Here is a 15201-nt window from a genome sequence, read left to right as displayed (position 1 = left end):
CCAAAAAGCCACACACACACACACTCTCTCTATGTGTGTGTGTATGTATGTATGTATGTATATGTATATATATGTGTATCTGAGTCACCTTGCTGTGCAGAAGAAATTAATACAACATTGTGAATCAAGTATTTCAATAAAATTTTTAAAAAGAGAGAATGTCACGGCATTTCTGACTCAAGACTCCAGGATAACATCTCTCTATTTTGTCCTCTCATTCCTAGTGTTGCGAGATTTGGTGACTGGCTCTGTGATCTCTTCAGCCACACCAGCATGTGGCTGGGATCCTGGATTAAGTGACTGGATAATTTATCATCCGAACCACACTTTTCAAAATGAAAAGAGGTGCTGTTAATAATTTGTCCAGGACAACATAAATAAACCAAGGCAGTCCTGAGAAAAAGTATTTGGTCATTTTAGCTAATAACACCTTTCTATGTTGTCTTCAAAAACAAAAAGATTTTATATTTTTTGTTATGTTAGCCCTCCTGATATTTATATACATGCTGTAGTAACACAGAAATTCAGAAAGCTACCTGCCCTGCTTTGATTTTTCTGAACTGTGTGTTTTAGTTTCTAATTCAGTGATCTTTTCTTTTACATTCAAAATCACTATTATTGAATCCTATTTAATCACCTAAAAGACTGTCTCATAAATTATGAAGCAAGACATAATGACTCTTTCTTTGGACTCTACCAGCCAGGTAATAACCATGGGGCAAATTAAAGGGCAGAGGTAGAATGGAAGCTCTTGATGTCCACGCCTGGTAATTGCATCCTGAATCCTGGATCATTAACAGTGTTAGAATATTGCTTTCATTTTCTATTTGCAGTTATATTTAGGCTGTTGAAATTAACTTAATGTTGATGACTCTGAACATTCACAACCAGCGTAAATGAAAGTTAAATTTTTATGTCTTACATGCCCTCTCCACTCTTATCTTCACAGAAAAAAGCTTGGCAGGACCACAAGCGAGAATGCAAATGCCTTAAAAGCTGCAAACCCAGATATCCTCCGGACTCTGTCCGACTTCTTGGCAGAGTTATTTTCAAACTTGTGAGTATAAAACTTGCAAAATATGCTTAGGTTTTAGCATAAGCACTTGCAGCCGCATGTATTATTCATATTTAAGGCTGAATTTAATTTGACGTTAATGTAGAAGGTGGATTATTTCGAGGAGTATTTTAAGACAAAACGTGCTATTTTCCTATTAATCCCAGCATCGATGGCAATGATGGAGCACATGGCCTTTTTTTGAAGGCCTTGTGTGTGATCTCCTGGCAATAGAGACTTAAAGTCCTGTTTTGGGGGCATGAGATGTTAGTAATGTGTGTTACATTGCCTTTGCCACTTTTCTACCGAGACCTAGTGTACAGGACGAGTATGTAATTTTTTTGTTTGTCTCTTCGGGTGCTTTTTGTGTGTGCATGTGCATGCGTGCGTGCGTGTGTGTGCGTGCGTGCATGCGTGCGTGTGTCTTTTAGGGGCTGCACCCACAGCATATGGAAGTTCCCAGGCTAGGGGTCAAATCAGCTTCATCTGCCAGCCTACACCACAGCCACAGCAACGCCAGATCCAAGCCGTTTCTGTGACCTAAGCCATGGCTTGTGGCAATGCCGGATCCTTAACTCACTGAGAGAGGCCAGGGATCAAACCTCATCTTCCTGCATACTAGTCAGGTTCTTAACCTGCTGAGCCACAACAGGAACTTCCAAGTGAGATTTTTAATTAGAAGATAATTCATCTTACATGGAAAAGTATTTATCCTTTTTTTTTTTTTTAAAGCCAAGATTCGTTGAAATTGTTTCACCTGTCCATTTCCCTGCTATGCCAAAGCAGCTAGTGGATTTTGTGAAATTCACCTTCCATTTTTTTTGGGGGGGGGAGGGAGGTTTCAGGTTTTTCTGCTAGACTTTAGCATGAATATCTCTTTATTGCAGACTTTAGCTCTGTTCTGTCCTGTTGCTTGTTAGCTTGGTTTTTTGGGGCAATATAAACCCTCAAATCTTATAGAGGGTTTTTTATAGTGGCATGTGATTATACACCTAGAACTAATACAATGTTATATATCAACTATATCTTTACTAAAAGAATGGATGTAGCATACCAAACAGGTGTTGTCTTTGGATTGAGTATACAACTACTGTCACATATACTTAACTGCTATTTTCAAATGTATATATTGTGTTGAACAAAAATACCAAATTTATTCTAAAGCTTTAACAAATTCAGGCAACTTGGTCATTATGCATTTCATTAGTCACTGGGTATTAAAAGTATCATCACTGTTATCTTCGAGTCTGAACTTTTTTTTTTTTTTTACTTCATTAATGTTCAGAAGATAGAAGACCACTATTAACTTAGAAATGGGTGGCTTCAGAATCACCCAGGGTAATAGTTCTCAGCTTCCACCCCTGACCTAGTGAATCAGAGTCGAATAGAAAGCAATGTGTAATAATAGCGACACTCTGTTGAGCACGTGCTATTTCTAGGTCCTGTGCTAACTGCTTTGCATGATGATCCTTACTTCATGCCTCAGTAACTCAGTGCTTTTATTATTCCGATGTTTCACGTAAAGAAATGATTCCTCTTGACTCAAGGTTAAGTGACTTGCCTAAGCCAGCACTTTGTGATAAACTCTTATTTTTATTCATCCGTCTTTCCTTTTCCATAATAATTCATCATAAAATCCTGACAAGAATACATGTCTGTGGTAGAACTGGGGAAAAAAAGAAACATGTGGGAGTTCCCATTGTGGCGTCTCGGAAACGAATCTGACTAGGAACAATGAGATTATGGGTTCGATCCCTGGCCTTGCTCAGTGAGTTAAGGATCCCGCGTTGCTGTGAGCTGTGGTATAGGTCGCAGATTCGACTCAGATCCTGGATTGCTGTGGCTGTGGTGTAGGCCGGCAGCTGTAGCTCCAATTTGACTGGTAGCCTGGGAACCTCCGTATGCTGTGGGTGCGGCCCTAAAAAGCAAAAAAAAAAAAAAAAAAAAAGAAAGAAAGAAAGAAAAGTGTGGAAACTTCTTGTAAAAGAAAAGAGTTTTGCATTTGGAAATTAAACTGATGAGTTGTTGCAACACAGATTTTATTTTTAAATTGTGACTGAAAAATTTAACTCTTAAGAACATGATAAAAAGAAGGAATATATAGAAAATGTCTTTTAAAGAGACGTGCACTTAAATATCTAAAGACACTCGAACACATTCTTTTCTATGTTGGAGTATTTGAACATTTTTTGGTGTTTTTCTTCTGCTTCATAGATGGAAGAAACGCCTTCTGAATCGGAGAAACTTTACTCATTTTATGATCTGGAATCAAGTAAGTGGTCGTCTATTAGCATCTTAAAAATGCTACTGTTTACTTGCTAAGTTGATGAATGGCTTTATTTTTAACTCTGTTTTTCTTCCCTTTGTGCAGCAACAAAACTTTTCATTGTTCCTACATAGCCTGACATGTGAGCTTTATTTAGTCCAGGGGAGCTATGGCCATATAGCAGTTCGTGAAGTGCTATAGAGGTGTTCAAGTCAGGCAGTGCGAGGAGTGTCACCTTTAGTCACGTTGACAGAATAATTTTATTTCTCTTTTTCTCTCCCCCCTTCCCTTCTTCTCACGCTTGGTTTCTTTTTGATATCTGGAACCGGTAATGTGAATGGGGGTGGGGGGGGGGGCTCCAGAGACTGTGTTAGGTTCATTGGTCTTTTAGATATAAGAAAGCAAGGGAGATCCTGTTGTGGCTCATCAGGTAATGAACCTGACTGGTATCCATGAGGATGAGGGTTCGATTCCTGGCCTCGCTCAGTAGATTAAGGATCCGGCGTTGCCGTGAGCTGCAGCAGAGGTTGCACGTGCGGCCTGGATCTGGCATCGCCGTGGCTGTGGTGTAGGCCCATAGCTGCAGCTCTGATTCGACTCCTAGCCCAGCAACTTCCATATGCTGCAGGTGCAACCCTACCAAAGTAAGGAAGAAGGTACCAATGATTTAGGCTCTCTGCCCACACTGAGCATTGTTCTTCTCCCGAACTACCAGTGGCCAACCTCCTTGAGAACACCGAGAAGCTTTGCCAATCTGAGCGTTAAGGGAACGTAGGGTTTATTTTTCTTTCATATTGGCACAAACCCTCTTCTTCATTGAGGTTCTCAGTGACTTCACCTTAAAAGTACCAAGAGTTCATGGAGTAGATTTGCTGCTTAGTTTAATGTTTCTGGATGGAGACAAATAAGAAGACGAATCTAGGACAGATTTATGGTTATGGGATCCTAAGTGCCAATGATAATAAATTATTATTTAAGACACCATTGGGTTAATTGTTCTGTTGAACAAGTAATTTAAAGAAAATATGTAGACCTGACACGAGCAACAGAGTTATACTGTGGTTCCTCTTGATGTATCTCTTCAAGTTTTAATAGAGGCCTAATTAGTCATTTTTTTCTTGTTATATTCCTGCTGGTAATTAACATCCCTTGCAGTGAGTTTTACTATGAGCATTAGCCCCGCTCAGTAGCAGTGTCACACACGCTGCCTTCGATGACGTGCTCACGACCATCATTAATTGAATTGTGCAGCCTTAGTCTTCACACCCCTTTGCGGTATAAATTAAACTGAGTTCTTAAAGGGCTGATGTTGGCTTTGGAACCTTCTCCTGTTTGGGTTGATGCAGAATCATATCTTGTTTATTCAACCTGGAAAAAACTTGAAGATGAGATTTCTTCGATTGATCCATGTTTTCTTCTTCTTCCCCCCCCCCCCCCTTTTTTTGTCGTCTTTTTGTCTTTTCAGGGCCACACCTGTGGCATGTGGAGGTTCCCAGGCTAGGGGGTCTAATCGGAGCTACAGCTGCTGGTCTACACCACAGCCACAGCAATGCCAGATCTAAGCTACATCTTCGACCTACACTACAGCTCATGGCAACATTGGATCCTTAACCCACTGAGCGAGGCCAGGGACCGAACCCACATCCTCATGAATACTAGTCGGATTCATTTCCACTGTGGCACGACGGGAACTCCCCACGTTTTCTTCTTGATGTCCTCTACTTCACTAATTTCACCAAAGTGAACTTTAGCTGAACTTTTATTTCTCATTTTCTGTTTGGTTTTTTTTTTTTTAATTACCTTTGGGATGATACTGTTTATCAGTTAGTCATGACCTGGTTGTAAATTGTTTTGTGGAAATGTCTGTCTAAACTCACTGACTAAATAAGTGTTGATGTTGGTTTAGGAGTTCCCGTCTTGGTGCAGTGGTTAACAAATCTGACTGGGAACCATGAGGTTTCGGGTTTGATCCCTGGCCTTGCTCAGTGGGTTAAGGATCCCGTGTTTCTGTGAGCTGTGGTGTAGGTCACAGACACAGCTTGGATCCAGCTCGGATCCCGCGTTGCTGTGGCTCTGGTGTAGGCCGGTGGCTACAGCTCCGATGAGACCCCTAGCCTGGGAACCTCCATATGCCACGGGAGCAGCCCTGGAAAAGGCAAAAAGACAAAAACAAAACACAAAAAACAAAAAAAAGTGTAGATGTTGGTGTAAACGTGTGTACAGAATGATGTAGAAAACCTGCTAACACACATCATTACTGATCTTGGTTTTAATGTTTTTTCGTCTCTGTGTATATTTTGTTTTGATAGGTGTTGGCTCTTAGGTTGTAAATGACATCTGGAAGAATTTAATTGACAACATATATATATAATGATTTGTAGTTGTCAGAAAATAGAAAGTTATGCATTTGATCTCTGTCAGAATGGCATCTAGGGCAGGAAACATCTGGCTTACCAGCTACCATTGAACACCTGAAAATTATCCATTGAAAGTTCACCATGTGATTGTGCTATTTATTTTCTCTTTAAAAAAAGATATGAACAAACTGACAGAAGAGAAGAAAGAGGGCCTCAGGCAGCTTGTATTGACATTCCAGCATTTCATGAGAGAGGAAATACAGGATGCTTCTCAGCTGCCACCGTCTTTTGACATTTTTGAAGCCTTCGCAAAGGTAAGTGTTAACATTGGTATCTTTACTAATGCCACAAATCAGCCTTTGCTCCTTATTCGGTTGTTGATCTGTGAAAATCCAGGGCCTTCATGCCTTTATCACTCCCTTAACTTAATGAGTAGCAAGTGAGAGACTGTATTGCTTATGTTGAAAAGGGTGTTAGCGGTGACCACAAGCATGTTCACTGTCCGCTCTCAGTCCACACCCTCAAAAGAGTGTGCTTTCTTTTCTCAAAAGCATGTAACACAGGGAGTTCCCTTGTGGTGCAGCAGGTTAAGGACCTGGGATTGTCCCTGCAGTAGCTTGGGTGGCTGCTGTGGCACGGGTTCAATCCCTGGCCTGGGAACTTCCATATGCTGCAAATGTGGCCCCCAAAGTTGTTTTTAATTAAAAAAGAAAAAAAAAAAGAAAGTAACGTACTTCATTTCTTCTTACTAAGGGATTCAAGTGGGCCATTGAATTTATTTAGTTCTGTGGTGGTTGTTTCAGCAATGGAACTGTTACTGACCAGGGTTCTTGGCCTCCTTAATCAATAGAAATTGGTAAGAGGCCAGACAGGAAATTCAGGCGAGCCTTCACTGGGCTCCTGATGCAGCAGCACGGAACAACAGCAAGTAAATGCTTCCCGTGCTTGCTCCCTAAGTGGGGGCTTGAGCTGGTTTCTTACAGCGGGTGAGGGTGGGCATAGGTCCGGGGGTCAGGCCAGAGGGTGGCTTAGCTGGTCTGCCCTCCCCTTTGGTGGTGCTTTGTGCAAGGTGAACCTGCATGTGCAGTACCCTACTTTTGTTCCCAGCACCCTGTTTTTGTTGGGTTTTTGGTCTCTTTTGTATCTGGTTCAATCTTTGTCCCCAGTTATGCATGCACTCAGCTACTTTGCGTCCCTTAGAGTGTCTTTGTATTTGGTTGCTCAAGGAGATGTTTATCCAGGTACAAGCGCTTCACTGCAGCAAAGGCTCCCAGGCTCTACATCCCAGCCTGTCTCAGCACCTGTCTTTGCAGTGAAAAATGTGTTGGAATCCATGGCTTGATTATGTGAATTCTAAATAATATGAAAATATAAATAACCATTTCTTATTTAAAAATAATTGCCTAAATTGCTCCCAAATTGGTTTGTGTTTCAAGTTATTAAAATCTTAGATGAGGAATATAAAATAGATGTAATTTAATATTTCATCATAGTCTCTTGGTAATGGGTACCTGAAGTGATCTTTTTGGAAGTGATTCTGAGGGCTTGTTTAGGCCCTGGGAGAAAGAATGCACTGGTTGATTCTTGGTATGAACCTTGCAAGAGGCGCAAAGGAACCGCAAGGTCCCTCGTTATTACCCTGCGTTTGCCGCCCTAACTTTCTCATATTGTGTGTTTGGATTTGTTTAAATATGATTATATTTTAATAATGAGTAAAATTTTACATTTGTGGATAATTTCATCAATTTTACAACTTAGAAGCACACATCCAATGATGTATTTATCTCGTGAATATTTTTAAGTTATGTTTTATAATCTACTTATTTTCTAAGAATTTGTGATTAGTGATGACTACAGATTTATTCTTGTTTTCTCAAATGTATTTTTATACTTGGGGGTGTGTTCTTATGATTTTCTGATACTGTCATCTTAGCATTACATTCTAGTTTGTCTAGAATTTAAAATTGATTTTGACATATATGGGTTACTTATACTGCACCTGAGAAGTTTCTCATGTTTATTTCATAGGCTTCTGAAAATTATAACAAATAGTAGCACTATGTGTACGGTGCCTAGGAACTCTTTTCATGTTAGACCGGTATAAAGTAACACCTACTGAAAGATAAAAATAGACCTTATGATGACTGTAACTTCATTCCTGCTGTTTCCTGTTGTTGGAAAATGTTCAAGTGCTAATTACAGGAGTTGTTAGTATTCATAACAACTAGTCAAAAATACTGTCTCAATGTAAAATGTGAATTAATGTCTTATTTTTCTTCTTTTTAAATAATTTTAATTTCATGTATTTTACAATGAACTTTTCCCTCTGTTGTGTAGGGAAGAAATTCTGTTACTATGATTGAGCAGACACAATTTTAATAATATACTTTCCTTCCCGCCACATACTTGTATTTGTTATTGTTACAAAAGGCAAACAGATACATTTTTGTGATTTATGAGGGAAGTGGACTCAGATGTGGATTTCTGCCTTAAAATTTAGGTTCATCAGAGGGAAGCAGCACTAACCTGTGGCTCCTGTACTTACCCGTGAAAGCTTTGTATATATTTTTAAAATGAGAGTGATTTTTCTGCTTATCCATTTGTCTTTAAGACATCGTTTTCCTCCCCTTCCCCTCCTTCATTTTTTTTTAAAGAATAGAATAGTTTTAAATTAAGCTAATCAGTGGCTTGCAAAGCTCAGGAACAAGCCACCGAACTTAGAAGTTTGCATGTGTGTCCTGACAAATGCAGTGGAAGTATGGAGAATGCTGGACAGGGCATTTTTTTTCCACTTTTTACTGCCCCTTCCCTGTCTCCCTTGGCATAGAATTAATCAAAGAGAAGAGATTGGCTTTTCAGAGAGCTCTGCCTCTGCCTGCTTCTGCTTTATATACAAACTGGCAGGAGTGGCCCCATGCTGGCCTGCTTTTCTCAACCTAAGGCACTAACTTTTGAATTTATGCTTCAAAGGAAGCTGCTTGGCCCGGCCTCAATAAAGAAAATCCTGTTTTATGCTTTATTTTCCTCCCACTCACTTATGTTCATTCAGGGTCTATGCAGGTATGAGACATGCTAAGCTGATGTTTTAAGGAATTCAGAGCCCTTTTCCCCATTTCTTGACGTTTTGATTATGGACTTTTTGCAAACAAACATAAACGTAGAGAAACAATTCTAACGCGCCCTCATGCTTTCATCCCCTGGCTTCGATAATTTTCAAGACTGTTTTATGTCAGGTGGGTTTCACACAGATGTGCTTTTCCTCTGTTTGGATTTCCAGACATTCCCTACAACTAGTGTTTTGTGATCAGGTCACTTGGCCTCCTGGGTTTGTTAGTGGCATTCACTGATCGAATGAAGCATTTTTTTTTTTTTAAGGCCTACTGTGTGCAAACCACTCTTGATCTTGGGTTATAGAAATATGTGGCTAATTCTAACTCTGGAAATTATCTACTGAGGCAAAGAACCTCAGCAAGTCAAAAGTCTTGCCTGGGGATATGCATGTGTTTATCAACCTTGCACTGCCTGGATGTGAAGGCTCTGAATCCTGAGAGCCCGTTTCCTTCTCTGCTCAACTGATGGCTTTTCTAATAGAAGACCATAATTAATTTTTAAAAGTCGGCAGTTTATATTTTGAACACTCTGAAGTTTTCTGTTGAAAAATAGTGTATGTTTCCTGTGGGTTCTTAGTGCCAATTGTGCTTCTACCACTTAAGATTTGACTTTACCTGGAAAACATCCTGCTCCCCTTCATTACTCCAAAGACTGTGGAGTAGTCGCGTTCCCAGGTATATTTCCAGGTGTTCCTTTTCTTCTTCTTTTTTTTTTTTTTGTCTTTTTGCCATTTCTTGGGCTGCTCCTGCAGCGTATGGAGGTTCCCAGGCTAGGGGTCTCATCGGAGCTGTAGCTGCCCGCCTACGCCAGAGCCACAGCAACTCGGGATCCGAGCCTCGTCTGCAACCTACACCACAGCTCACAGCAATGCCAGGTCGTTAACCCACTGAGCAAGGGCAGGGACCGAACCCGCAACCTCATGGTTCCTGTCAGATTCGTTAACCATTGCGCCACGACGGGAACTCCTGGGTGTTCCTTTTCTTTCTCCACTTCCGTATTGCCAGTATTAGCTTCCTACTTCCCACTCCTGCATAAACACCCACGCACACAGGCACACACATAGCAATTAGCAGTTGGGATTTAGATGCTAGAAGTTTGCTGTCCACATAGGAATTTCTCGCCTGGCTGTAAAAATTAAGTAGAAAGAAAACACTTTGCTAGGGGAAGATATCAAAGAGGAAACAAATTAATGGCAGGAATTTCAGAAGATGGTGTTGGGCAATAATTATAGACAGTGGTCTAGGAATACCTGTGGGGAGTGAGGAGGTCCCGGCTCTTTTAACCCCTGCCCTCACCCCCACCCTGGCCAAGAAAAATATATTGAGAAGATTTGAAAAGACACTTGTTGTCTGTGGAATACGTTTCAGTTATATTTAGTAACTGCAATAAGAGTTTGAATGAACGCATGATGCTTAAAATGTTTATTATACTTTAGGTAGTACTGGAAAACTAGCAGGGGTAGTGGTACCTCCAGGATTTCCAAAGAGTGGGCTGCGAAGTGATGATCTGGTTGGGTGGAAGTTGAGACTGGTGCTTGAAGCTTTATTTGCATAGGAGGTTTTTTTTGTTTGTTTTTGTTTAGATTGTATATTACCTCAGGGTGTGGCTGAATGAAATAGAAGTATCAGGTGTGGGGAAAGTGGTGGTTGCCACTGACAGTAATGAAAGTGCCAAAGGGTAAGAGATGCACTGGAGATGTTTGTCAGTGAGAACACTGGAGGCACACGATTAGTCATCTGTTCCTCAAAAATAGAGGCCAGAGGAATTCCCGTGGTGGCTCAGAGGAAATGAATCTGACTAGTATCCGCGAGGATGCAGGTTCAATCCCTGGCCTCGCTCCGTGGGTTAAGACGCTGTGAGCTGTGGTGTAGCTCGGATTCTCGTGGCTGTGGCTGCGGTGTAGGCTGGTGGCTAAATCTCCACCTGGACCCCTAGCCTGGAAACGTCCATACGCTTTGGGTGCGTGCGGCCCTAAAAAGACAATAACAACAACAAAATAGAGGCCAGAGTCATTGCCGCTGACTCCTTTTCAGATTGTTTGGAAAAGGGAGGATATATGTTTCTGTCTGCATAAGTCCCTCCTTCTTTCCACCCCCCAACTTTTTTTCCATTTCACTTCTATTTTGAGGTAAGTTCTGGTTAGGTTTCAAAATGGATTTATCTTGGCAAGACAACTGCTGTCCTTCAGTCTGTTGAGTTCTAAACATTTGCTACACATACAGAGCATGTCTATAGTAATAACCATGAATATAAACTTTAAAAGGTGAGAAAATTGCAATTAGAGAGGAAAATTGTTAGAGAGAGGACGCCTTAAAATGGGAGGCTGAGTATGATGGTTAGATCACTTTTTCAGACAAGTAAGTGAAATTCCACCTCAGTGTCCTCATCTGTAAACAGGATTAATGCTAATAACTACAGATTAAAGTGAGGATTAACTCTAAAATACTTAGGGTGTGTGACACATGTTATTAACTTTTGCTCCTGCTGGCCCTGCTTCCCACCTTTTCTTTTTTTTTTAAGGGCCACACCCTCAGCATATGGAAGTTTCCAGGCTAGGGGTCAAATCAGAGCTGTAGCTGCCGGCCTACACCGCAGCCACAGCAACACCGGATCCGAGCTGCATCTATACCTCACACCACAGCTCTCGGCAACGCCAGATCCTTAACCCACTAAGCAGGGCCCGGGGATTGAACCCGCATCTTCGTGGATACTAGATGTGTTTGTTCCCACTGAGCCAAGACAGGGACTCCCCTACTTCCCCTCTTTATTTGTATGCTAATGGAAAGCTTCAGTGTTTTAGGTCTCCCTATGTTGTTATATAGCCAAGAGTGTAATCTGCAAACGATTGTAAGCCGGAGCCTCAGATGGTTGTTTCCAGTTGTGCCCAGTGCTGGCATCCCATGCTGAGAATTACCTGTCTTATTGAGAAAAAAATTTGCAAACAACAGATAGTATCTTTCCCCTAGTAACCGGCTTGGTTTCCGCCCATAGCTCTTGTGCACAGAAGTCATTGACTGTGTCCTGCATTCATAGCAACTCCATGATTTCCGAGTAGCCCCTTGGGATTTCACTCAGAAAATACAAAAGCAAGTTTCAGGGATGAATGAAATTTTTCTCACCCATTCATCTTAAAAGGATCAAATTAAATAAGAGTTGTGTTAGTTGTCATTGTCATAATTCACTGAAATGACATGGAATATATAGTATTTCTCTATTCTCTTCCCCTATGTATACAGTGGCAATTACTGGTAATGATTATTCATAGCCTAAACTTAATGTCCATAGACTTGGCTTTGAGCTTATTTTCTATGCATACAGCAGATTTTTTAGCAGTTATTGTACAGAGTTCTAGAAAAATATACTAATTTTTTTCTCGATTTATAAATTCCATTTCTAAAAAAGCATTTGGTGGACTGATGAGAATGTGATACGCTCTGAACAATGAAATAGAAAACGGACTGGTTGCATAAAGTGTTTCAAAAACAGACATTAAATTGGAAGCAGCAAGACTCAAAGTGACCTTCCTGACCACAGAACATATGTCATTGTTAGTGCTGCCAGAGCTCTGCAGAGTGCTTTTTAACTCCGTAGTGTTGAACAACTGCCACTGAATTTTTTGATTAGAAATTTCACGGCTGTTTGAGAAGATGTTCCCTCTTTTTTTCTTTCCAACAAAATAATAATTTTCCTGGTAGTACATTATTTTTATTATTTAGAGCACATCTGTGACCTCCAGAGCTTGCCTTTCCAAAACTTTAATTTTTAATGCTATTAGTGGCAGCTAATTTTTGCAGTTGACACTGTGGTTGTATAGATTTGAAAGTGAGGATTTTGGAAGGGTTTTTTTTTTTTTTTCTTTTGTGCTATGATACTTAAAAGTTTACATTCAGTTTCTTTTTCTTTCTTTTTTTTTTTTTTTTGCTTCTTGGGCTGCACCCACAGCACATGGAGGTTCAGGCTAGGGGTTGAATCAGAGCTACAGCTGCCGGCCTACACCACAGCTCATGGCAATGCCAGATCCTTAACCCTCTGAGTGAGGCCAGGGATTAAACCTGCAGCCTCATGGTTCCTCGTCGGATTCGTTATCACTGAGTAACGACAGGAATTCCTACATTCAGTTTCATTCTTAGTAAATTCTTTTTTATTGGGAGAGAATTTTTTTTTTTTACTGGAAAATGGGTTAAAACAAGAATCTTGCTTATTTGTAGTATGAAAAGGGATAGTAATTTAATGTTAGAAATAAGACACATATTTTTTTTTTTTTTTGTCTTTTTGACTTTTCTAGGGCTGCTCCCATGGCATATGGAGTTTCCCAGGCTAGGGGTCTAATTGGAGCTGTAGCACTTGGCCTACGCCAGAGCCATAGCAACACAGAATCCGAGCTGCGTCTGCGACCCACACCACAGCTCATGGCAGTGCTGGATCCTTAACCCACTGAGCAAGGCCAGGGATCGAACCTGAAACCTCATGGATCTTAGTCGGATTCGTTAACTACTGCGCCACAACGGGAACTCCAAAACACAAGCGATCTTATATTGAAGATTTTATACTTTGATTTGCCTGATATGTGCCATTAAAGTGTTAATAAATAGTCTACATGATATTCTTCCATAACCTCATAATTTTAGTAAAGTATATAAGTCAGCATAGAGGAAAAAATTGCTAAATAACCTTTTTTGGGTGTTTCTATTTGCCGACGAATGCTTCGAGAAAAAGCAAGAACAGATTTGTTCATGCTATGTTCAATTTTTTATCTTAAATTTTTTCTTTGGTTAGCCCTCTCATTCTGGATGAGCTGGTGCTTTATTACTTTACTAATGCTGGTAGGCCAATTTGTGGGAAGAATATCATTAGCTCTGTTGTTTTGAAAGGTCAAGAGTGTGTGTGTGTGTGTGTGTGTGTGTGTGTGTGTTTACCACTTGAGGGTTTCAAGTTCATATAAGACCAAGTTTTAGAGCCTTTTTGTCGATCGGCTCAGTTGGGTGTCGCTACTGTAGCAGGCTGTAAAGTAGTAAAGAAAGCAATCTTTTGAATTAATAAAGTGATGAATTACCTAATTACAAAGTTTATGTGAAATGGCAGAATGATAACTTTGACTGCATTACTAAATGATCCCAGTGACTGATCAGATGTGCCTGGATTCCATTAAGGAAAAAATGCGCGCCATTAAATATTTAATACTAAAAACCAGCAGACACACCGGGATTGCTAACCTCCAGTCACTGGTGTGCAAGTAGCTATACATCTGGAAGTAGGAGCTAGATGAGACATCTCTCTTGTCTGCTCAGAACAGCTGCTAGAAGACTTAGTTATTGGGATTACACTTTTCTTCTGGTTTTAAGTAAAGCAGGCAAATCGCCAAGAAACTTCATTGCATGCGGACCCTGGCATTCTCATTATGAAATGTAGATGCATTTATGATTTCTGTGTTTTACAATACATCGAATCTCTGAACAGATTCAAGAGACAATTATTCTCAAAAATGTTCCTCCATGTAAAGCGGCTTTTGTAGGACACTTGGGATTTCAAAACAAAACAATTCATGTGTTTTTAATGATGCTATTTATCTCTTATATTCTTCATTTTGAACCGTCAGTTAAGATTTCTCTTCATTTATGTGTAAATAACCTGTGATGAGTTGGTATATGTTTATCATAGTTAAGAACCAGATGCCAGCTAACTTCTGAAGTTCAGAAGGATAATTAGTAAATTCTTAATCAGCGTTTTTACTTATACCTCTGATGGTCAAGGTTAATTATATATACAAGACTAATGCTTTATTTAAAACTATTGAGGCATAAACGTGTTTGCCAAGCCTTGTTGCCTTGTCTATTTGAGTGTATAACTTGCCATTAATTCATATAGAGGTAATATTTTTAAAATGACAGTATGTCACTGGGAAATGGCAGAGGTTACCTTCATTGGCTTGGCCTTCCCTTTAGTGGAAAAACCTTTACTAGAGTTCTGTGTCTCCCTACTAGAGTGTGACTTTCCTAGGGCTGGGAATTACATTTTATTTATTTTGAGTCCCTGGAAATCTTCATGTTTTACAGTAAGTATTTAATTGTTAATGTGTGGAAAAACTGTACCTTTTTTGCTTTATGAAGTATACTTTGTTAAATACATTTAATAATTATTACATTACTAAAAATATACAAGACTAGGTAAAAAGGATTCTTTATTGTGGTAAAAATGTAAGCAGTTCGGTGAGTTATTTGATAGCTCAGAATCTCAGAAGCTGCCATTATCCTAAATTCTTTAGGAAATGACAAATCATCACGTTAATTATTCCAGAGTTCAGCAAACCTTTTCTGTGAGAGCCCACATGGTAAATATTTTAGGCTTTGTAGGCCAAGAGGCAGAAGTGAATTATTACTGGTGATTTGTAATGCACAGTGAGAGGGTTGCTGATG

The 15201-nt window shown here is 40.0% G+C and overlaps 1 protein-coding gene across 1 annotated transcript in view; it reads left to right on the top strand.

The window, feature by feature from the left end:
• Window positions 1–15201, top strand: part of SMYD3 (SET and MYND domain containing 3) — a 754642-nt gene that overhangs the window by 179745 nt on the left and 559696 nt on the right. Inside the window, exons 3-5 of the mRNA XM_047754787.1 lie at window positions 950–1057; window positions 3269–3326; window positions 5855–5991. Of these exons, the coding sequence (XP_047610743.1) occupies window positions 950–1057; window positions 3269–3326; window positions 5855–5991 (303 nt within the window). The remainder of the gene's footprint in view (window positions 1–949; window positions 1058–3268; window positions 3327–5854; window positions 5992–15201) is intronic.

Source organism: Phacochoerus africanus, chromosome 12 (genome assembly GCF_016906955.1).
Source record: "Phacochoerus africanus isolate WHEZ1 chromosome 12, ROS_Pafr_v1, whole genome shotgun sequence".
Lineage (NCBI taxonomy): Eukaryota > Metazoa > Chordata > Mammalia > Artiodactyla > Suidae > Phacochoerus > Phacochoerus africanus.
This window is presented reverse-complemented; position numbering and strand designations above follow the sequence as displayed.